Below are 22,429 nucleotides of genomic sequence, written 5' to 3'. Positions count from 1 at the left end.
GAATTTACTTAAGCTGATGGTTTAAAAAAAAGCTTTGACCAAAAGCTGCTAAAGGCTGATGAAAAATTTTATATTAGTACAGCTCATTCATCAGAAGGCAATTGAAGGAGATGGGCAGAAAGGTAGACCAGAGATAAAGGATCAATCATGGTGCTGAATGGTGTTCTTCAGTGATGGTATTGATGCATAGAGGGACATTTTAATTCCCCAAGCTGAATTCAACTTCATCCAGGTCTAAGTATGTAGAAGAGGCTAAGGTTTTCATTAGTTTAAATAAAAACTGCATGAGACTTAAAATTACATAAAAGAAATCCCGTGAACACCGAAAAATAAGGTACATGAGGCTAATGTTTAATCCATCGAGTCCTTCTCATAAAGTTGTGTTGAAATTGATCACCTAGACTCTAACTCTAAACATTCTGATCATCAGCATTATTGTCATCTCCTCAAAAAGGAAAAAAAGCACAGATCCACATTAGATTAAAAGAGAACTTGGTAGATTAATGTACTGTTATTATGAAGTAATGAGATCCATTCTGAATCTTTCATTTAAACTGCTTTGGACAAGTGAAATTGCATTTCCTAGTGATAATTTGATGGATAAATAAAACTTTCAAAAATCATGTTTAACAATAATGATGAACCCAATAATCGCATTCTGAGACCAAGCTAACATAGATTAAAACCAAGTATTTATGAGGCATGGAATTGACACACGCAGTGCAACAGAAAGGAAACCACTACTGATGCTAGATGTTTAATTGCCAGTACTTGATGTACAAATAAACTCTTGTCTGCATTGCAGTTGGTTGCAGATTCAAGGCTGAGGCTGGCTTGTGTTTAAGTACAGTGATTGCAATGACAAGTTTCAGATATTGAGAACAAATGCAATACCTGGTAATTTTCATATGATGTTAAAGACCGTCAGCCACACATACTTTCAAAACATGAAGCATGCAATTCCATTCTTTATAACTTGTTATTGTTTTCATATTTTTGTCACTACAAAATGATACGCTGAAAAAAAAATGTTGCTAAATGTATTGGACATAAAAATGCTACATCTTAAATGTGTTTTGGTTTTTGACTGAGCTAGAATGCCCAATATTTTTCCATATACTTAAACAATACACAGTATGCACTTTCTAGATCTTGCAATTCATTTGAGCCACCACCAACTGTTGTGGGATTGTACTCTAATTTTAACATATTGTGAAATCAGACAGTCAGTTTTTTGGTTGTTTCTATTGTTCTATGCTACAAACAAGGCAGAATAATTATAGTCATTGTCTCAGCAATGCAAAGTAGATATTTAGCAAGTTGGGGAGATGAAAGCCTCACATTCAACATTTATGTAAGATGTTCAAAATAGTTTAATATGTAATAGTTCAAAATGTACATGTTTACCTTTTGCATCATGAGCATTCAGCATACATAACTTATATAGTTTGCTCTTTGTAGAAATGATATTATTGTTACCAACTTAGTCCGAAGGCAGATTGTTAATTAAATGGCTCACAAAATTTGCAAACTTGGAGTTGAAATTTAAATAATAAAGCAGAAATCATTCCAGCTAACATAAATTATTCTTTTGCAGAGCTTCTTTGAAGGGCAATCCGCTTCTTGGGACATTGCCAAGAAAGATCAGAACAGAACGAAAAATCGCTATGGAAATATTATAGCCTGTAAGTTGATCTGCAAATGGCTGTGGTTCATTTTTTAAATTATTTTTATTGGAATTTTGTGCTTCAATGAGCAGCATTTAATTTTTGGACCTGATTTTAAGAGATTATTCAGTAGAAGGGAAAATTATCAGACCTACAGCACTCCTTCAAAAGTTTTAGTTTTATTCTTTCTCTTAGGCATTTTATATAGATTTTTTTCTGCATTTCCTTTAATAATGTACTTTAACGGTCTTTTATGTAGCATCAAATCAAACTCTTCCAGAAAATCCATCCATATCCACCATATTCACTTTAATGATTTCTTATGGTTGTCTCACACAACTGGTTGAGCATGATTTGCCATTGCAAACATGTACAAATGTTATGAGTAAACACAAGGTATCTCATGATTGGGAGAGTAGCATTTGGTATAAAAGCATGGAGTCCATGATCCTCTGCTCTAAGTAAGAAGTAGTGTTCAAGGTTGGAAAATCAGGAAGTTTTGTTGGAACCAAGTCGGACTGGATTCCTTTTGAGTGCAGCTTGGCACTGGAAGCATCCAAGAATTTTTTCCTTTTCGAACAGAGATAAAATAAAAAGCCACCAGTCAGAGTGTTACTGCTATTTCCACTGCTAAAGAATTTATGTGAACTGTTTTGAATGGATCTAAACTTATAACCTTCTGGCCCATAGGTGAAATCTGCACCACAGAGCAAAACTGCAAAATAGATAGATTGCTAATTTTGTAACAATTTATAATTGATAGTAATATTAAACTAATTGATGTAATTATCTGACACTATTGTATGCAATTTTCATGAATAATCAACCAAAATTCAAATGTAAGCTTTTACCACAGACAGAATATTCAATGGAATGAGTGCAGTCTGTTGCTCACCTTTTTCCCTGTAGTGTGGTTTAAACTGCAAACCTACAGTTTGCCAGTACTCATGTTTGAAGCCATTTGGGGAAGGGAACATATTAATCATCTGAAACAGTTTTTGCCGCTAATTGCTGGTTGATATTTGGCATTTATTTATACTATTTTTCAATTTTTATGTTAAGTTCCTGGAAAAAAAAGTGTTGCACAGGTAAACTTAAATTTTGAAATCTGTTCCTCCAGATGACCATTCCAGAGTCATTTTACAGTCTCTCGAAGATGATTCAACATCAGATTACATTAATGCAAATTATATTGATGTAAGTTGTATTTCTTGGCAATTTGATCCTGCAGCTTTCTTCCTGTTTTGCATCTAAAAATTACAACTCTTACAATTTACACCTTGTATATTAAATTTGCTGGCACTCACTGACACTGTTGTGCTTTCTTTCACATCTGGCTTTGGTTTGGGCTGTAGATATGGCTGTACAGGGATGTAAGTATCACTGAAAAAGCTAGATCTTTTATATTTTAATACTTTTTCTAAGTATATCAATATGTTACTAAAACAAGCAGTACTTGCAGCAGATAGCTGAGCTAACCTTTTTGATCGTCTTCATAAAAAAGCATTTTTGATTTTCAGCAAGCCTCACATAATCTCATGAGTAGTAATATTTTTCCATGGTGTTGCATGGAAAGAGGTCATAGCAGAAAATAAATGTTGCTCTTGCAGAATTACATAAATTAGTTCAATATTCTGGTTTATCATATAATGGGAAAAAATCATCTTTGAAGTACATTACATTGAAATAAACTCTGTAATTGCTTTATTATTGAATACACTGACATTTTAAGCATCAGCTGGTTTAGTTATTAAAATGTTGAGGGATGATGTTGCAAAATGTTTGAACTTGAAATGATATTGTTAAAGTACCATGGCCAAAGGCATACATTATGAAGAGATCGAAGTGGTGAACTCATGCATGTAAATTAGTTATCATTGTATATTTGCTATGGCTATCTGCTCTGCTTAGAACTTTGTTCTAATGCACATGTTCTGGGTGAATATAGTAACTATTTTCAGGTCTACAGTGAAACTCCAAAAAAAAATCATTGGTTTATTAAATTGATGGTTATCATGTAAATGGAAATGATTGTATGGCTTCATAGTCCTTGTGATTATGAATCTAAATTAAAATTTGCATTTGATTGAGACACTAGTTAATTTTAAGCTAGATTCTGAAAGTATACAGATATGCACTTGTGTGTGTGTGGTTTTTTTTTTGTTTAACACTGCCTTGAAGACAAATTTAAAAACTGTTCAATTAAGTGGTTTGGTGGAAAAAAGCCTTCTTTCACCTTTTACCAAAAGAAATACCCCATGTATTTGCACTCAAGAAAGCATGTATCTGTGAAAAGCAATGTCTATGCAAAATATTTCAGTACATGACAATTATGGTATTGAATTTAGTACCAGGAGAAAATATTGAAAGAAATTGAAGGCATCACTTACATGGGAACCTCAAGTTTTCTAGAACAGTGAAGATCACAACTGTGAATAATTTACAAGTGGAAATGACATTTTGTAATTTAAATGCAGAATATTCACAAAGATTTGTAATGACAGCAGAGTCCCAAGAATCAAGTCAAAAATTTTTAAATGGTTAAAACTGAAGTTTAACCAAACAAAATTTTAAGTACTTCATTTTTGCTCTGCTTGCAAGCTTTTAATATTCGTGTTTTTATAGAAATCCTATATTTTAATTTAAAATGAAGTTCATTTTGTTTATTTAAGAACAACATAATTGAATATGAACATGTAATCACAATTTTCAAAAAAAATAGTAAAACAAATTAATTTCTATAAATTTCATATTGGGAATTAAGGTTAGATTTTTCAAAATGGATGTAGTTTACTTCTGAATCTAGATTGTCATCTCTTCAGTCAGTTACTTCTTTTCAGTGTTAGTTTCTATTAAACCATACCTACTTATTTTCTTCTTGTGCAAACATGAATGCAATCCAAATATGCAAAATCTTGTCAGCTTTTAATTGATCACTAACCACTGAATTAAAAATATCTCAATTCAGAACATTGAACAAATGCTTGTGCACTTCAAGACTATGCAAAGTGTAGTTTTGTAAGTGTGTAACTGCAACACTTTTGAAGGGAGGGCAAGGGTTAAACCATTCATCTATGTCAATGCTAGAGCCTTGAATTTTGCTGAATGCACCTGCTGACTTGAACAATGGATCTGTACATATACGTACCTGTAAGGAAGAAAATACTAGACAAAAGCTGTATGGATTTGATTGGCAGGTCTCTACTCATCATCAGGGGCTCACGTGCTGTATTTGAGTCACTTGAATGGGCCAGAACCATCTTGGCCCCCTTATCGTCTCAGAAAAAACCTGGTAGGTGGTAAAGCCTTGGCCTAGCTTTGCCATCTGTCAAAGTTTTCAATTTTTTCAGTGCTGTTCAAGAATTATTATAAATGAAATGAAACATTAAAATCAGGTAAAAAGACTTAAATATTTGAAGCCGTTACTTCCCTATCTCTTTCTCCCCTCGTGCCTTCCTCTTTCTTTCTATTTCACCTTCCCCCTCTCTCTCCTTCCCCCTCTCTCTCCTTCCCCCTCTCTCTCCTTCCCCCTCTCTCTCCTTCCCCCTCTCTCTCCTTCCCCCTCTCTCTCCTTCCCCCTCTCTCTCCTTCCCCCTCTCTCTCCTTCCCCCTCTCTCTCCTTCCCCCTCTCTCTCCTTCCCCCTCTCTCTCCTTCCCCCTCTCTCTCCTTCCCCCTCTCTCTCCTTCCCCCTCTCTCTCCCCCCTCTCTCTCCTTCCCCCTCTCTCTCCTTCCCCCTCTCTCTCCTTCCCCCTCTCTCTCCTTCCCCCTCTATCTTTTTTCCCTTTCTCTCTCTGCCACTCTCACTCTTTCCCCTCTCTCTCTATCCCTCTCTTTCCCAGTTTTTCTCCCTTTCTCTCTCAACCTCTCTTAATTACTCATCTCTTTACCCCTCTCCTCCTTTCACTCTCTCCATTCTCTCATCTTACCCTCTCTCATTCCTTTCTCTCATTCCTCTTTCTCTTCACTCTCACTCTTTCTCTCTCCTTTTTACTTCTCTGTCCCTTAACTTTCTCTCTCTCTCTTTCCTATCCCTCTCACTGTCTTATTCCCCCTCTCTTTATCCCTTTTGTCTCTCACTCTGTCTCCTTCTTGCCCATCTTTCTATTTCCCCTCTAGCTCTTTCACTTTTCCCTCTATCCTTCCCTCTATCTCTTTCACTCTCTACCACTGTCACACTCTTTCCCCTCTCTCTTCTGTCCCCCTTTCTCCAATTTTTCCAAACCCCTCCCTCTCAACCTCTCTTAACTACTCTCTCCCCTCTCTCTATATTTTCTTTAATTCCTCTCCTTCCCTATCTTTTTCTTTCATCCCATCTCCATTCTCTTTAATTCATTGTTCCCTTTCTTTCCTTTTACTCTCACTTTCCTTCTTCTCTATCTCTCAGCACTCTCTCTCCCTCTCTCTCTGCTACTCTCCTTTATCCCCTTCTTCCTGTCCTCTCCCTCTTAATCTCTCTTACCTAGACACTCTGTCTCCCCCTTCCCCCTCTCTCAAGGTTCCCTTTCTTACTTCATGCTCTCTCTCTTTCCTCCATTCCCCTCTCCCTGCCTATCTTGTTTCCTTCACACTTTCTCCCCTCTATGAAATGCCCTGACCCACTCATGGAGTGCCTTGGCCATCTTTCACAGAGGCAAAACTGGGGGAGGTGCTTTATCTCCTGTCAAAGCCTGTGAGACATGTTTTAAATGAAATTATTTTTTAAAACTGCAGCTGCTGGAAACTGAAATAAAAACAGAAAATGTTGGAAACATTCAGCAGATCAGATAGCATTTATGGAAGGAGAAACATTTAATATTTCACGTCAGAGACCTTTCATCAGACTCCTGAACCTAGAATGTTAACTGAGCCTTTGCTTCAAACTGTTTTGAAATATTGCTGACATTTAGGGGTGTCTAAAATATTAAAAGTGATGTAAATTTTAAAAGCTTAAAGTTAATTTAAAGCCTATCTAGGTATTTAAAATCAATAAATGCACTATCTGTCCAAAATGAGAATGATTTTCTACGGTCATTTAAACTGAAACCAGTTATAGCTAGAAGATGTCTACACCCATGAGAACATTTTAAAACTAGATTAAGACTTGCCCTTTCAGAAGTCTCCCACTCCTTTTTCTGCCTGACTGTGAATTAACATTACAGATTTAAATTTGTTATAAGCCAAAACTGCTTCATGGCAATGCTAAAGTTGCTGTAAAAAAATGCACCAGCAAAGTTCACCATAGTTCTATTATTTGCAAGCATCTGGTGTTCTTATTTATTCACATTAGCTACATTTGTTTTAGTTGTCATTTTCTTCATCAGAATTATGTTTATATTTTAGTAACTTCCATTTGACGTTAACATTTTCAACTAAATCATTTTATTCATGCAGATTCACGTGACTGTATTGTTATAAAAATGTCATTGATGTGTTTTAATGTCATCTCCGCTGTCTGTGAAAAGCCTTAATTTATGATTATGCTGACGTTGTTCCAAAGTGCCATTCTGCATAAGGTCGTTCAGAGCTGCCAATTTGTGATATTGTGGCAAATCTAACATGAATTGTACACACTCCTCATCTTGCAGCAATGAAAACAATCCATTCCTTTTTTCAGTTAACTTTATAAAAATAATTCTGTTCCTCTTCAGTCATTACATATGTTTCAAATAATGGTTTTCTTAATCGGATTTAACTTTTATGCAGTGCAGTGAAAATTGTTTATATTCAATTAAACTGTCGGCCTTTATCTTAATGGTGCTGGGTGGGCAAGTCGCTATTGGATACGCTAATGTTGTCAATGGGCTCTTCGGTTGTACATTTCTCCAAATAGGATTGGTGGAAACCAGACCAATCCTTTCTTCAGATGATGTGAATGTCTGAAATTTTTTATCATTTTCAGGGGTACCACAGGCCAAGTCATTATATAGCTACGCAAGGTAAGAATCTTACATTAAGTGATGTGTAACTTGTATGCAGTTGCGATTCTGAAAATAGTTGCATTATATACAACCTCACAATACAATTAAAGCAGTTTCTGTGACCTAATGTCTTCGGTTATGTTATAGAAGTGATGGAAAGTATTTTTTTCTTGAAAGTCTCAAACTTAAACCTTGATCAGTGATCCTTGATAACGTAAAAAAAAAAGTTGACATGAGACTGGTTAACATCTGTGCTTTTATTTATTACACACTACTCTGCAAACATCTTAAAATTATACAAAATTTTAATGACATATGAAATTTCAGAAATTTGGAGGAATGAAGGGGACCGAGTCAAAGAAGGAAAGTATTAATCATTGAATCATTACGGTATTCATGGTAACCATCCAAAACATCAAGTCCCCACAGGCTGTGCAAGAGCATTACAGTCACTCCCATTCTCCAGCTCTTCTCCGGATGTCTTTTGAACGTTGCAATTGTACCAGCTTATTCCACATACCCACCACCTCTGTGTGAAAAATGTTGCCCCTCAGGTCTCCTTTAAATCTTTCCCCTCTCACCTGAAATTTATGCCCTCTAGCTTAACACTCCCCTACCCTGGAAAAAAGACTGTGACTACTCACCCTATTTTTGCCCTTTATGATTTTATAAACCTCTATCAGGTCACCCCTCACCCTCCTACGCTCCAGGGAAAAAAAGCCCCAGCCGATCCAGTCTCTCCTTGTAATTCAACCCCACCAACCCAATAACATCCTTGTGAATCTTTCCTGCACCTTTTATGGCTTAATTGGTATTGGTTTATTATTGTCACTTGTACCGAGGTACAGTGAAAAACTTATCTTGCATACCGATCGTACAGGTCAATTCATTACACAGTGCAGTTACATTGGGTTAGTTCAGAGTGCATTGATGTGGTAAAGGTAAAAACAATAACAGTACAAAGTGTCACAGCTACAGAGAAAGTACAGTGCAATAAGGTGCAAGGTCACAACAAGGTAGATCATGAGGTCATAGTCTATCTCATCATAAAGGGAACCATTCAATAGTCTTATCACTGTGGGGTAAAAGCTGTCCTTAAGTCTGGTGGTACGTGCCCTCAGGCTCCTGTATCTGCTATCCGATGGAAGAGGAGAGAAGAGAGAATGTCCCGGGTGGGTGGGGTCTTTGATTATGCTGGCTGCTTCACCAAGACAACGAGAGGTAAAGACAGTCCAAAGAGAGGAGGCTGGTGTCCTTGATGCGCTGGGCTGTGTCCACAATTCTCTGCAGTTTCTTGTGGTCCTGGGCAGAGCAGTTGCCGTACCAAGCCGGGATACATCTGGATAGGATGCTTTCTATGGTGCATCGATAAAAATTGGTGAGAGTCAAAGGGGACAAACCGAATTTCTTTAGCCTCCTGAGGAAGTAGAGGCGCTGGTGAGCTTTCTTGGCCATGGCATCTACATGATTTGACCAGGACAGGCTGTCGGTGATGTTCATTCCCAGGAACTTGAAGCTGTCAACCCTCTCGACCTCAGCACCATTGAAGTAGACAGGTGCATGTACTCTGCCCCCTTTCCTGAAGTCAATGACCAGCTCTTTAGTTTTGTTGACATTGAGGGAAAGGTTGTTGTCATGACACCATTCCACTAAGCTCTCTATCTCCTTCCTGTACTTCGACTCATCGCTGTTTGAGATACGGCCTACAACGGTGGTATCATCTGCAAACTTGTAGATAGAGTTAGAGCAGAATCTGGCCACACAGTCATGAGTGTATAGGGAGTAGAGTAGAGGGCTGAGGACGCAGTCTTCTGGGTCACCAGTGTTGAGAATAATCGTGCCGGAGGTATTGCTGCCTATCTTCACTGATTGTGGTCTGTTGGTTAGAAAGGCAAAGATCCAGTTACGGAGGGAGGTGTTGAGTCCTAGGTCTCGGAGTTTGGTGACAAGTTTGCCTGGGATTATTGTATTGAAGGCAGAGCTGTGGTCAATAAACAATAGTCTAACGTAAGTGTCTTTACTGTCCAGATGCCCCGGAGCTGAGTGTAGGGCCAGGGAGATGGCGTCCGCTGTAGACCTGTTTCGATGATAGGCGAATTGCAGTGGGTCAAGATTATCTGGGAGGCTGGAGTTGCTCCTATAGCTGGGTGACGAGAACTGCACATAGTACACCAAGTGTGGTCTTACTAGTGTCTTGTGCAGTTATAACATGACATCCCAACTCTTATACTCAATATTCTGACCAATGAAGGCAAACAAAATTCGCTTATGCACCATCCTGTCTCCCTGTATCACCATTTTCAGGGCACTATGTACTTGTTCCCCGAGGTCTCTGTTCTACAACACTCTCCAGCACCCCTCTATTTATTGCCCACGTCCTACCCTGGTTTAACTTACAAAAATGTAACACTTCTCACTTACACAAGTTAAATTCCATATGCTGTTCCTAGTCCATTTTCCCCATTGATTTAGATCTTGTAATCTCAAATAACCTTCTTCACTGTCCACTATACCACCAATTTTTATGTCAGCCGCAGACTTATTCATCATGCCAAGTACATTCTCATCGAAATTATTAATGTAGATGATGAACAACAGCAGACTCAGCACTGATCACAGGCCTCAAATCTGAAAAACAACCCTCCATTACCACCCTCTGACCCCTTCCACCAAGGCAAGTTTCTATCTAATTGTCTAGCTCACCTTTTGACCTAACCTTCTGGACCAGCGTACCATGCAGAACCTTGTCAAAGGCTTTGCTAAAGACCATGCTCTGCCCTTGTCAATTCTCTTCGTCGCCTCTTCAAAAAAACTCAAATCAAATTCGTGAGACACAAGTTCCCACGCACAAAACAATACTGACTATCTTTAATCAAGTCCTTGCCTTTCCAAATGCAGGTAGATCCTGTCTCTCAGAATCCCCTCCAATAACTTTCCCACCACTGATGTTAGGCTCACCAGACTGCAGTTCCCTGGCCTGTCCTTGCAGCCCTTCTTAAGTAAAGGCACAACATTAGCCAACCTCCAGTTTTCCAGTACCTCACCCGTGGCTATCGGAAATATTAATATCTCTGCCAGGGCCCCAGCAATTTCTTCCCTACCTTCCCAGAATGTCCTGGGATGCACTTAGTCAGGCCCCAGGGATTTATCCACCTTTAGACCATGAGCACCTCCTCTTTTGTCACATGGATATGTTCAAGACATCACTTCCCTGAATTCCATGAGACTTCGCCCATCTCCTGTGGCTCAGCACATAGATGATCACACTAGCCCTTAAGGAGTCTTATCCTCTCTCTTGGTTACCATTTTACTCTTAATATATGTAGAATCTCTTGGCATTCTTCTTTATCATAACTCCCAAAGCTCTCTCATGTCCTCTTTTTACCTTCCCTATTTGCCTCATAAGTGTATCCCTATATCCTTTATACTCCTCAAGGGATTCTCTTGATCCTAGCTGCTTATATCTGACAAATGCCTCCTTATTTAGGGTAGGGCATATACAGTAAATAGTGGGGCATTACGGAGTGTTATTGGAGGGGATTCTGAGAGACAGGATCTACCTGCATTTGGAAAGGCAAGGACTTGATTAAAGATAGTCAGTATTGTTTTGTGTGTGGGAACTTGTGTCTCACGAATTTGATTGAGTTTTTTTGAAGAGGCGACGAAGAGAATTGACAAGGGCAGAGCATGGACTTTAGCAAAGCCTTTGACAAGGTTCTGCATGGTACGCTGGTCCAGAAGGTTAGGTCAAAAGGTGAGCTAGACAATTAGATAGAAACTTGCCTTGGTGGAAGGGGTCAGAGGGACCCTGGGGTTCAAGTCATGATTCGCTGAAAGTGGCAAAACAGGTAGATAGGGTGGTGAAGAAGGCATATCACATGCTTGCTTTCAGAGGTTGAGGCATAGAATTAAAGAACTGGAACATTATATTACAAATTTACAAAACACTGGTTCAGCTGGACTTGGAGTATTGTGTGTAATTCTGGTTGCCACACGATAAGAAGGATGTGATTGTGCTGGAAGGGGTGCAGAGGAGATTCACCTGGATTTGCCTGGATTGGAGGACTTTAATTATGGGGAGAGATTGCATAGGCTAGGTTTATTTTCCCTGGAGCAGAGGAGGATGAGGGGTGACCTGATAGAGGTATATAAAATTATGAGAGGCATAGATTAAGTAGTCAGAATCTTTTTTTTCCATTGTAGAGGTGTCAAAGACAAGAGGGTAAAGGTTTAAGAGGGAGGGGTTTTAAAGAGGATCTGAGGAGAAGACTTTTTTACGCCGAGTGGCTGATATCTGGAATGCGCTGCCAGAGGAGGTGGTGGAGTCATGTACAATCACTATGTTTAAGAGGCATTTAGATATTCAGTTGAACAGACAATGCATAGAATGACATGGACCTATGTGGGCAAATGGGATTAGTGGATGGGCAAAATGGTTAGCATGGACGTGGTGGACCGAAGAGCTCGTTTCCGTGGTGTACGATTCTGATTCTATGATGAACTAAAAAGTTACAAGACAGAGAATGGAACCAATGGAATTGGTATTGACCTGATGACCTGAATGGTCTCCTCCTGTGTCATTAGAAGCCTGTACTGGGGCAGCACAGTGGCACCACAGTTAGTGCAGCTGTCTCACAGCTTCAGCTTATTCGGTTTTGACCTTGGTTACTGTCTGTGGGGAATTTGCACATTCTCACTGTAACCACATGAGTTTTCTTCAGATGCTCTGGTTTCCTCCCACATTACAAAGTATTCTGGTAAGTTTAAGTGGTAAATTACCCCTAGTAAAATCGAGGAGGGAGCAGATGGACTTCTTGGGAAAATAGGTTACAGGGAACTAAGCGGGGTGGTGCAACAGATGGCATTGCTCTGCTGCAGATTGGCAGAGATTCGATGTTATGTTTCATTTTTGTATTTGAGGTAATTGTTACATTTTTTTAAATATGTAATTGCTTTTAATAGATTTTGAATGCTTCTAACTGTTGGGGGCATTCAGAAACCTTCAAGGTCATTGATAAGTTGTCCATGGGGTAAACCTGGAGGCATGGTTTGGTTGACTGTCAGATATTTTTCAGTTACTTTGTAGGCAGGGCTTATTCTAGTCCACCCCTATGATAGCATTGTGTCTTGCAAGGCTGTGGTGCAAATCCAAAAAAGGTATGTTCAAATTTACCACATAGGCAAAAGTACGCAGAGGTGGCTTGCTGTTGATTGCACATTCTGGCTCAATACTGTGTGCTGAGTATAAAAGAGAGCTGTGTCAAGTCAATTCCAAATAACAAGAGCAGTTGAAAATTATTAGTACAAGTCTGTTTTGGCATCATGGGCAAATTATTTTATGCACAATTATAAAATTAATTTGAATCTATTGTGTTTGTTCTGTTTGTACAGGTTGAAACTCTCTAGTCCGGCATTCTGGGGTTGGCCAACTCCCTTGGTCCAGCATGTTTTGAATCTGTAGTACAGGCCTATACTAATGAACTAATTCTAACTAAGATCTAAAATTAACTAAGGTGTGTGCCGATCTGTGGCTAATTAACCTACCAGTGCATCTTTTGCCATCTCAGCCGACAGTGCTTCTGACTTAGAGACACTTTGGGTTACAGAAAGTTCTCAGAACTGTTGCAAGACCCACATGATGTCTCTACTTCAAAAAAAACAGTTCTGCTCAGAGGAAGATGATCAGGGGCAATTTCTTTGGTCAAGATTATCTGTGGTCCGGCACCAGTGAGATCCCAAGGGTGCCGGACTAGAGGGTTGCAACTTCATTTAACGAATGTTACAAGTGGATGTGTTAATGAAAGTTGAATACTTTAGCAGAAATTCATTGAAATAAGCTTCAATGTTCAAAATGCTTCAATAATTTATGAATGATTGCATATATTATCATTACTATCCAACTTAAATGTGCTTTAAGGGAACACTTTGAACTGAATAACTTATGTGAAGCACTTGTGGTGATAACAGAAAATTTTGAGAAAGTAAGTTGTTTATCACATTACATAAATAACTATCTGCTTTTCTTGTTCTGTTCTTTTAGGGCCAGTACATGAAACTGTGTATGATTTCTGGAGAATGGTCTGGCAAGAGCAATCAGTTTGTATCGTCATGGTCACAAATCTGGTGGAAGTTGGAAGAGTAAGTCTAGTTTTGGTAGTAAGATAGAATATACCAATATTTTGAAGAATGTAAAATCTAAGAAAGGAACATTTTTAAAAATGGCAGATGCTAAAAATCTGATGAACGTTAACTCTGTTTTTCCACAGATGATGTTTGATCTGCTGAGTATTTTCAGCATTTTCTATTTTTAAAATCTAAGAAGTATTTTGCACAATGCAAAACCTTTATTGTTTTCGGTACTTTGATTTTATTGCTCCTTGAAAATTATATCGAATAACATCCTCTTGCCATTGGTAATTGGCATTTCTTGATCCCAGTCTGGCATCCCATTCACAAGCTTCCCTCTCCTTGGGAACTTTACACGTTAATCTGTTCTCATTTACTTTTGTCCATCAGAATATTTTGCCATTGTTGTTTTCAAAGGGATTTCACTTTAAAGGAGACAACTCAAGAAAAGAGCTAGTTTTATATGATTGGGTCCACCCAGCGCTATATTTGTGAACTAACCAAATAAGGCTATTTGAGAGAATGTTCATTGCAGTTCCAATTGTAAAAATTGCTAAAGGTCTCTTGGGCATCCTGGGCATTTTTTAAATCAACCTGACTTCATTTGAATATTTAGAAAATCTTTTACCTTCCTCAACATTTAAAATTTAAATTTCTGACTTGGGAAAGAATTCTGTGAGTTGGTTATTCAAACACCAAATATTTTCCTGCACAAGATACTTAGTATTCCAGCAAGGATTGTGCAATGCAATTCCATTGTTATTGCTTGACTATAATAGAAATTTCAGTTGCCTCCATGGAACCAGGACCATTATAAATGTCCCTTTGCCTTTATTAATCTTCTGACTTTTTTTAAAACTTGAAACCATAGGTGAAATGTTACAAATATTGGCCAGATGATAGTGAAGTTTATGCAGATTTCAAAGTTACATTCGTGGAAGAGGAGCCACTTGCAGAATATGTTGTTCGAACATTTACATTAGAAAGGGTAAGTCAATTTATCATCCTTAATTTCCTCACTTTGTTTCTTTTTAGTATGTTCCTAATGTAATGATTTTTAGGAGAAGTGGTATTCAGTCAGATTGATTGTTCAAATTATGTTTTACCTTCATTACTTAAACCACACAAACCGGAAATATCTGCAGTTAAAATATCAGGCATTTATTTGTTGGACCGGAAAATGAATTGATGAACAAAGTAGTAAATTCAATTTCATGCTAATGCATGTAACTGTACAATATATTAAACTCTAATTTGTGAATGCTGAATAGCCAGCAGCAAATGTGCTTGCAAGTCAGCAATGTGCGTTAGACACCAAATGGGTGTTATATTTCTGTGACAACTTAATTGGAGACTGCTAAATATGCATTAATCACTGGTTATTTAACTTCCAAAAAAGGGATAAGCTAATATTCCTTTAAGATATTTATAGCAAAAAAGGATGGTTATGACATTACTTGTGAACATTCAGTCATATTTTTAATTACCAAGAAGCCATGTTTAAAAGCCAAAATGTTGCATATCACGTTTGAGGAGATTGAAATAAATTAGCTAAATTAGAAAGGAATTACTTGGTTTAGCTTTTAAAGGCCTGAAGAATGCAGGAGGATGGATAGATTGGATGATTAAGGGGATCCGGGTTTTCACATCCTCGGAAAGAATGTCTAAATTTCACACAGTGAGCATGCAGGGAGGATAAATCGCTTGTAGGTTTATCCTTCCTGCATGCCCACTCCAGCACAGGGGAGGAAGATTCAGTGAATCACTGGTCATAATATTACTGAGAAAATGTACAAGTAAGGTTTTGATGTTTTTTTTAATTGTATCTGAAGTCTAGGAATGCCAATGATATAACCTCTGAAATGTTGGCCATTTCTTGCTACTTGTCTGAAAGATCAAGAGAAGTACCCAGAGTGGTTCTCCAGACATGAAGTCTTCAGATCTTAGTTTGAGGGATTGATCTTTTGAGAGGAGCAGCAGTATGTTTGGCACAAAAACTGAGCATAGCCAATGCAACAGCAAAGGACTATTGGGATTCTCCTTAACTTCACTGAGGTTAGAAATCTGGAGGTGGCTCAGCTAGTAGAGCTGCTGCCTCATAGCTCCAGAAACCAGGGTTCAATCCTGACCTAAGGTGTGAAGTTTGCAAGTTCTCTCTGCGACTGCATGAGTTTACTCTGGATGCTCCAGTTTCCACTCTCATCCCAAAGACGTGCAGATTGGTAGGTTAATTGGCCACTGTAAATTGCCTCTAGTGTGTAAGTGAATGGTATAATCAGGGGTGGGGAGGGCGCGCTGGAGAAGGGGAAGGAAATTGTTGAGAATATGGGGAGAATAAAACAAAAGGATTAATGTAGGATTATTGTTAATGGGTGGTTGGTGGTTGATGCAGGTTCAGTGGGCTGAAGGGCCTGTTTCCATGTTGTACACCTCTATGACTCCATGACTAAAAATGGATCAAAGTTGGAACCAACATAGGAGATAGTAGTTGTTGGCTGTACTTTCAAGAAAACTTGGGGAAAAATTATATCTTTGAATAAATGAGATTTCCATTGCTTTATTTGAAGGAATTGATAATTTAGTGCTTCAGCTGTCGTACTAAATGAAAATTGTTTGTAAGCATTCAGGATATGTGATGTGAAGGAAGGAGTAGAACATGAGACAGAATACTCATTAGAAAGAGTAATGTACGTAAATCAGTTTGAATGGAACAGCCCCACCATCAACTACGTTGAGGAAGAGGACTAAGTGAGGAAGGGAAGTGTGAGAATGGGGTCGCAGGGTTGATCTATTAAGAGCCAGCATAGACTAAATGGGTTGAATGAACATCTCCTGTGCCATAACACATGTATGATTCTATGAATCCTGAGTTAACAGAAAAGTTTGAGGATGAATTCTCAACCACAATAGGGATGAATTATTTTGAAAGCAATCTAAGGACCCAGAGCCATGCGCAAGGTGAGATAAGCAGGAGCAGTGGCCTCCCAACTAATCTGGTGAGGTTATGGACACCCAATAACATCACGGATGGGCACATGATCCCCTTTAAAAGCTGCTATGTTTAAATTCTCATGTGCATCCCTGGGATGATCTTGATTGCATCCCTGGTTAGAGACCAAACTTTAGTTTTATTCAGTGCAAATGTAGCAATGAATACCTTTTACAGACCTTGCATAATAAGTCAGTAACAGAATAATTTTTAAATGTGGATTTGTTCCTTCTCAGAGAGGATTTGATGAAATTCGTGAAGTGAAACAGTTCCATTTCACTGGCTGGCCTGATCATGGTGTTCCTTATCATGCAACTGGTCTACTGGCATTTATCCGTCGTGTGAAAATCTCAAATCCCCCCGGAGCAGGGCCAGTAGTTGTACATTGCAGGTTGGCTGTATTTTGTATAAGTATTTCAATAATACAAAATTGACTTTGTGTATCTCTGTGCCTGACATCAATATCACTGTATTTACAAGTACACTTACATGGCAAGAAGTCAACTTGCCAATGGCAGTTAGTTCACACAGTAAGAATTATTATGATTCATCTCACCCCATCTTCTTACCAAATCACTCAATCCTTCTCTCCAAAACTCTGCTGGTTACCTGTGGACCATGGTTACTTCAGTGACATTCAATGGTGAATTATTCAGCAATTTTGTTACAATCTCTATTAAGATAAAGCATGCAAGTTTTTCTCTTCTTCCAAACATTAAAAATCTGCCCACATGTATTTGATTCTTTAACAGAGAGAAGCATTTTCCTGGATCATCTCTCTCAATTCGCACTAAGTTACATGTATTCATTAATCTGTCCTATGTTGCTGACCTCTAATGCCTTGATCTTAAAATCTTTCCCTTTGTTTACTATTATTTATCTACAGCCTAGAAAGAGGCCATTTGTCCCATCAGCTCTCAGGGCAATCACATCCCCACATATAGGTTACGGCGGGGTTCTGTTCCTGAGAGTGGTTCACGAACTGGATAGTTTGCCAGTCGGAAATTCAGCCACGAACCAAGTTCCCAGGCAGCAGCCGGCCACTCCATCCCACCAGTCTCGCTAACGCTCATTCATGTGTATGGGTTGTATATAAGATGGGCATTCATAATCTGGGGAGGACTTGTATTTCCCTATAACCTTGTCTCTTCCATGTCCCCATTAACACCCCCAATTCTCTCAGCAGCCAACTACACTGGTAATATACAGTGGCCAATTAACCTAACAGCTAATGTGTCTTTGGGATGTGGGAGGAAACCAGAGCACCCAGAGGTAAAACACATTGTCAAAGGATGAACATGCAAACTCCACACATGATCTTCAAATCCTCCATGGTTTTAAGTTCCCCAACTCTTTCCTCCAGCCCAGCAGCCCCCTTGTACATCTCTAATTCTGGCCTCCCTGTCATCCTTGAACTTAATCACTCCATTAGTTGGCAGCCACTTTTTTCAGCAGTCAAGGCATGGACTCTGCAATTCCCTCCATAACCTCACTGTCTCTCTACTTCTCTTTCATCCTTAAAATCAGTCTCTTTGATCAAGTCCAACTAGTCTCTTGTGCAGCTCTGTCAAGGTTTTCATTAGTATTCCAAGGAATACTTTTACTAAGTTGGAAATGCAAGTTGCTCTCAAGTCTTCACTGCATAAGATATATGTACTTATAATGTGGTGAATTTAAGTTACCTACATCGATAGGTTATCTCACTGAACATTTTTTGATTTAAATCTGGCTAACAGTGCAAATAAAATTGATTTGTAAACTGAATTTTAACATCTGGCAATAACCATGTATTTCACTATATATGAAACTCTCAGTTCTGTTTCTGTTTTCAGTGCTGGGGCAGGAAGGACTGGCTGTTATATTGTTATAGATATCATGTTAGACATGGCGGAACGAGAAGGAGTTGTTGATATCTATAACTGTGTTAAAGCATTACGGTCAAGGCGCATTAATATGGTTCAGACAGAGGTAAGACTCAAATTGGTGCATTCAAAGAACCCGGTATGGTATGATATTAGTGGTGTGCCAATGTTTAGCCCGTTATGCAAACTGCTGGAGGAACTCAGTGGGTTGACATTTCAGGCCAAGACCCTGCACCAGGGTCTAGACTGTCCTGATGCAGAGTCTCAACCCAAAACATAGACAATTCCTCAAATTCCAGCAACTGCAGTCTCCTATATCTCCATTTAGATTTAAAGTTTTCCTTTGTACTTCATCAAGAATTTTGGAAAGCTTTTGTCTATAACTGAATGGCAATTTATGTACATTTAAACCTTCGATTTTCTGTCATCAAGAGGCAAAGCCTACTTCGTGTTAACAATTTGAGGGCTCTTCATCTTACTGTGGATAAATTGGTTGGGTTTTTCATTCCTGCAAACTATATCCCACAGTGCATGTTATCCTCTTACATGCAATTAACTGACTTAATAACCATGAAGTGAGAGTCTGATACTGACTGGATTTGTTTTTGTTTTAAAGGAACAATATATATTCATTCATGATGCTATTCTGGAGGCTTGTCTGTGTGGGGACACATCAATACCAATGTGTGAGATCAAACCAACCTATTATGAAATGATTCGTGTTGATTCACAGAGTAACTCTTCCCAACTTAAAGATGAATTTCAGGTAAGGAAGCCTCACCTACAAGATATAGATATGCATTCTTTTAGTTGAATGTGTGCCATTATATTACAGCAATCGTGCATTCACATTGCTAATACTCAGTGACAGTAATTTTTAATGAATCTATGTTAACAAATCTAGTTTAATCAAATGGGGTTTTGGGAAATAAGGTATATCTAATGAATGGAATCATCCTTAGGAACTGCAAAAATAGACTTTTAATTGGTGATTGATGTTGGGCTTTGTATTTACATTGTTTTGCAATGTAAATTCATGTTTTCATTCATGATACTATTCTGGGTTGTACCTGTGGAACATGTCAAAATTTAATATAACATTTTCTACATAGATCTCATTTCTTGCATTATAAAACTTGTATTTTCATCGATCTTCATGCTACTTCTTACAAAAAAAATCACAGCATCATGTTGCAGCAAGGAGGCATCTTAAACAGGGTCTGGGATTTTCTTCCAGCTGATAGGACTGTCAAAAGGCCCAAGCATTGTAGATGATGTCCATGTACTTACAGTCTACTTAACTATGCTGCACCTCCTGAAGGCCACTGCTGTCTTCTGGAGACTACTTAGCCAGTAATGGTAAACTTTCCAGGCTACCAAATGCAATATTGTTCATTCAGTTGTTTGCAGATTTTCCATATTCGACAATTAGATTTACTCCCAATGCAAGGCTAAAATGGTTGTGGGAATTTGGGTTTGTTTTTCAAAATTCTTTAAATAAAATAATATGTAGTTACTTCATTATACTTCCTGCAAACCTTCCTTTAGTAGCTCAGTGTTTCCAGCAAGAATATTTACCAGGGTTGTGTAATCAGTGTCAATATCTTTGACTTTCAGTACCTAACTAGAAAATGAAATCCTAAAATTCTGAGTGTAAATCAACAGTTTCAGCTTGAAATAAACTGTGGCCATAGTTGTGTTATCCTGTTAGCTCCAGAGCATTTGTATATTTAATATACATGTAGGGGGGAATTGAATCTGCTATCTGAATATGTTGGCCAGACATAATATTAAAGAGTCACCTTGGCAACTAATGGATTTTCTTGCTTTCTTTTCTTACACAGACTCTAAATTCTGTATCTTCACAATTACAACCTGAAGACTGCAGCATTGCTCTTCTTCCCAGGAATCATGAGAAGAATCGATACATGGACTCACTGCCACCAGACAGATGCCTGCCATTTTTAATAACCATAGATGGTGAAAGCAGTAACTACATCAATGCTGCTCTTATGGATGTATGTGATTTATCCATTTTAATTCAATTTTTAAAGAAAACATGTATTTTAATCTATTCTCATCTTCAGTTTGATTGGATGCTTTGATATGCATTATGCAACATCACTGAAAAGACGAGAAGCAAATTTGTTTCCTCCCGCTTGCCTTAACCAATAGGATTTTAGTTTCATCTGCAAAAATGGGGGGCAGGGAACTGAGTTAATTTCAAATTGAAGAGCAAATTGCACTTGCACAAGCTGTACTTGCACAGCTTCCAGCAGCCAGGTCATGAAATGTCCTTCAAGGAACCTGGGCTAAGTAATGGACTGAACTTGCTCTTGGTTTAAAATGGACACGCTTTAAGTTTTCCAACCTTGTTAAAAACAAAACTAGGCTAAACCATTTTATTACTTAAGTTTTTGTTCTTTCTATCTTTACAGAGCTACAGACAACCAGCTGCCTTTATAGTCACACAACATCCTTTGCCAAACACAGTCAAAGATTTCTGGAGACTGGTCTATGATTATGGCTGCACTTCTGTAGTAATGCTGAATGAGTTGGACCTTGTTCAGGTAACTACAGTGATTTTAGCATTCTGAATATTATGACATTGTTCGTATGTTCACCCATGAATTTTCAAGCATTACATTGAAATATTACTGGTGTGTAATTTAGAATCTTTAGCCACACAAGTGAGTAGATTAGGAATATATACTGATTAATTTTCCTGATGAATAAAACACATGCAGGTAAGAAAAGTTAGTTATTTTACATAAATAGCATGCCCTATTGTTCAATATTTCATAATATCATATCACAAATTAATTTGTATAAAACGTCTCCAAAATTTTTGCTCTTGTCAGTGTTTCTAGCCTCTTATAGTGGCTGGCCAGTCATGAAAATGTGATTTCCATGTGGAGCTATGGATCTTACACGTTACTACCATCTGCACTTTTGAGTGAGAGAAGAATTCTTGCCACATTTTTAATAAAATGTTATCTGAAGGCACCATCCAAAATAAATCCCATCTGAACTGTTCCAGAATTGAGTAGATATCCAATGTATTTTATTTGTTACATCAACCTCCCGTACTTAATTATGATTTTTGGAGAAATATGATTTTATCAACTTTTACACCATATTTACGTATTTGTTTCCAGAGGAGGTGGATTGTTGGGGTTTATGCTCATAATGAAACTTCCATGCAATAAGCATGCATACAAAATTACTAAGTTTGCATGAATGTGTTTGCCCACAAGTTTGAAGTTCACTTGTTTTCATGACGTTACAATAGTCTGTTGTTGCTTTTGGAATATTAATCTTTGCAATCGTGTGGTAACTAAGTTCACAGTATAGTTTTTATTTGCTCTAAAATTAGACCACCTTGCCCTACATTGAGTTTTAATAATCAATGAATCATTTGGATTCGACATAATGCACATCTCAGCCCTGGTCCCCATGCTGGTGTTAATTTGGGTAAACCAGCTCAAGGCTGTGTCAGGTTGCTTTCTCTCATATTTGCACTGTTCTCTATTAATTGTGAGATTTTTTTGCCAAAATGGAACAAGTTGAGAATTCTGGTATTATTTATAGAATTTCTTTGAACCTTTGGAGGTACTGTGGTTAAGTTACTGGATAATTAATCTTGAACGATAGACTAAAAATCTAGAAACAAGCCCAAATCTTACCATAGGTCTTTTTATATAAAAAAAAAGCTATTAGTTGTGGTAATGATGACCATGAATCCACTAAACTGTTGTCAAAGCCCATCTGATTTGCCAATGTTCTTCAGCGAGGAATTTTGCATCTTTACCAGGTCCGGCCTATTTGTGAATGCTGACCTGCTACAATGTGGTTATCTCTTAACTGTACTCTCAAATGACTGAACA

The 22,429-nt window shown here is 38.1% G+C and overlaps 1 protein-coding gene across 2 annotated transcripts in view; it reads left to right on the top strand.

Moving 5' to 3' along the window:
* ptprk (protein tyrosine phosphatase receptor type K) overlaps window positions 1-22,429 on the top strand; it is a 467,398-nt gene that overhangs the window by 428,974 nt on the left and 15,995 nt on the right. For both annotated transcript variants that reach the window (XM_052025063.1, XM_052025062.1), the window contains 10 exons: window positions 1,598-1,685; window positions 2,788-2,864; window positions 7,547-7,583; window positions 13,606-13,703; window positions 14,563-14,679; window positions 16,917-17,071; window positions 18,513-18,648; window positions 19,159-19,308; window positions 20,387-20,560; window positions 20,981-21,112. In XM_052025063.1, the coding sequence (XP_051881023.1) occupies window positions 1,598-1,685; window positions 2,788-2,864; window positions 7,547-7,583; window positions 13,606-13,703; window positions 14,563-14,679; window positions 16,917-17,071; window positions 18,513-18,648; window positions 19,159-19,308; window positions 20,387-20,560; window positions 20,981-21,112 (1,164 nt within the window). The remainder of the gene's footprint in view (window positions 1-1,597; window positions 1,686-2,787; window positions 2,865-7,546; window positions 7,584-13,605; window positions 13,704-14,562; window positions 14,680-16,916; window positions 17,072-18,512; window positions 18,649-19,158; window positions 19,309-20,386; window positions 20,561-20,980; window positions 21,113-22,429) is intronic.

The sequence above is a fragment of the Pristis pectinata genome, chromosome 10, assembly GCF_009764475.1.
Source record: "Pristis pectinata isolate sPriPec2 chromosome 10, sPriPec2.1.pri, whole genome shotgun sequence".
NCBI lineage: Eukaryota > Metazoa > Chordata > Chondrichthyes > Rhinopristiformes > Pristidae > Pristis > Pristis pectinata.
The sequence above is the reverse complement of the archived record's forward strand: the minus strand, read 5'-3'. Positions and strand labels throughout refer to the sequence as shown.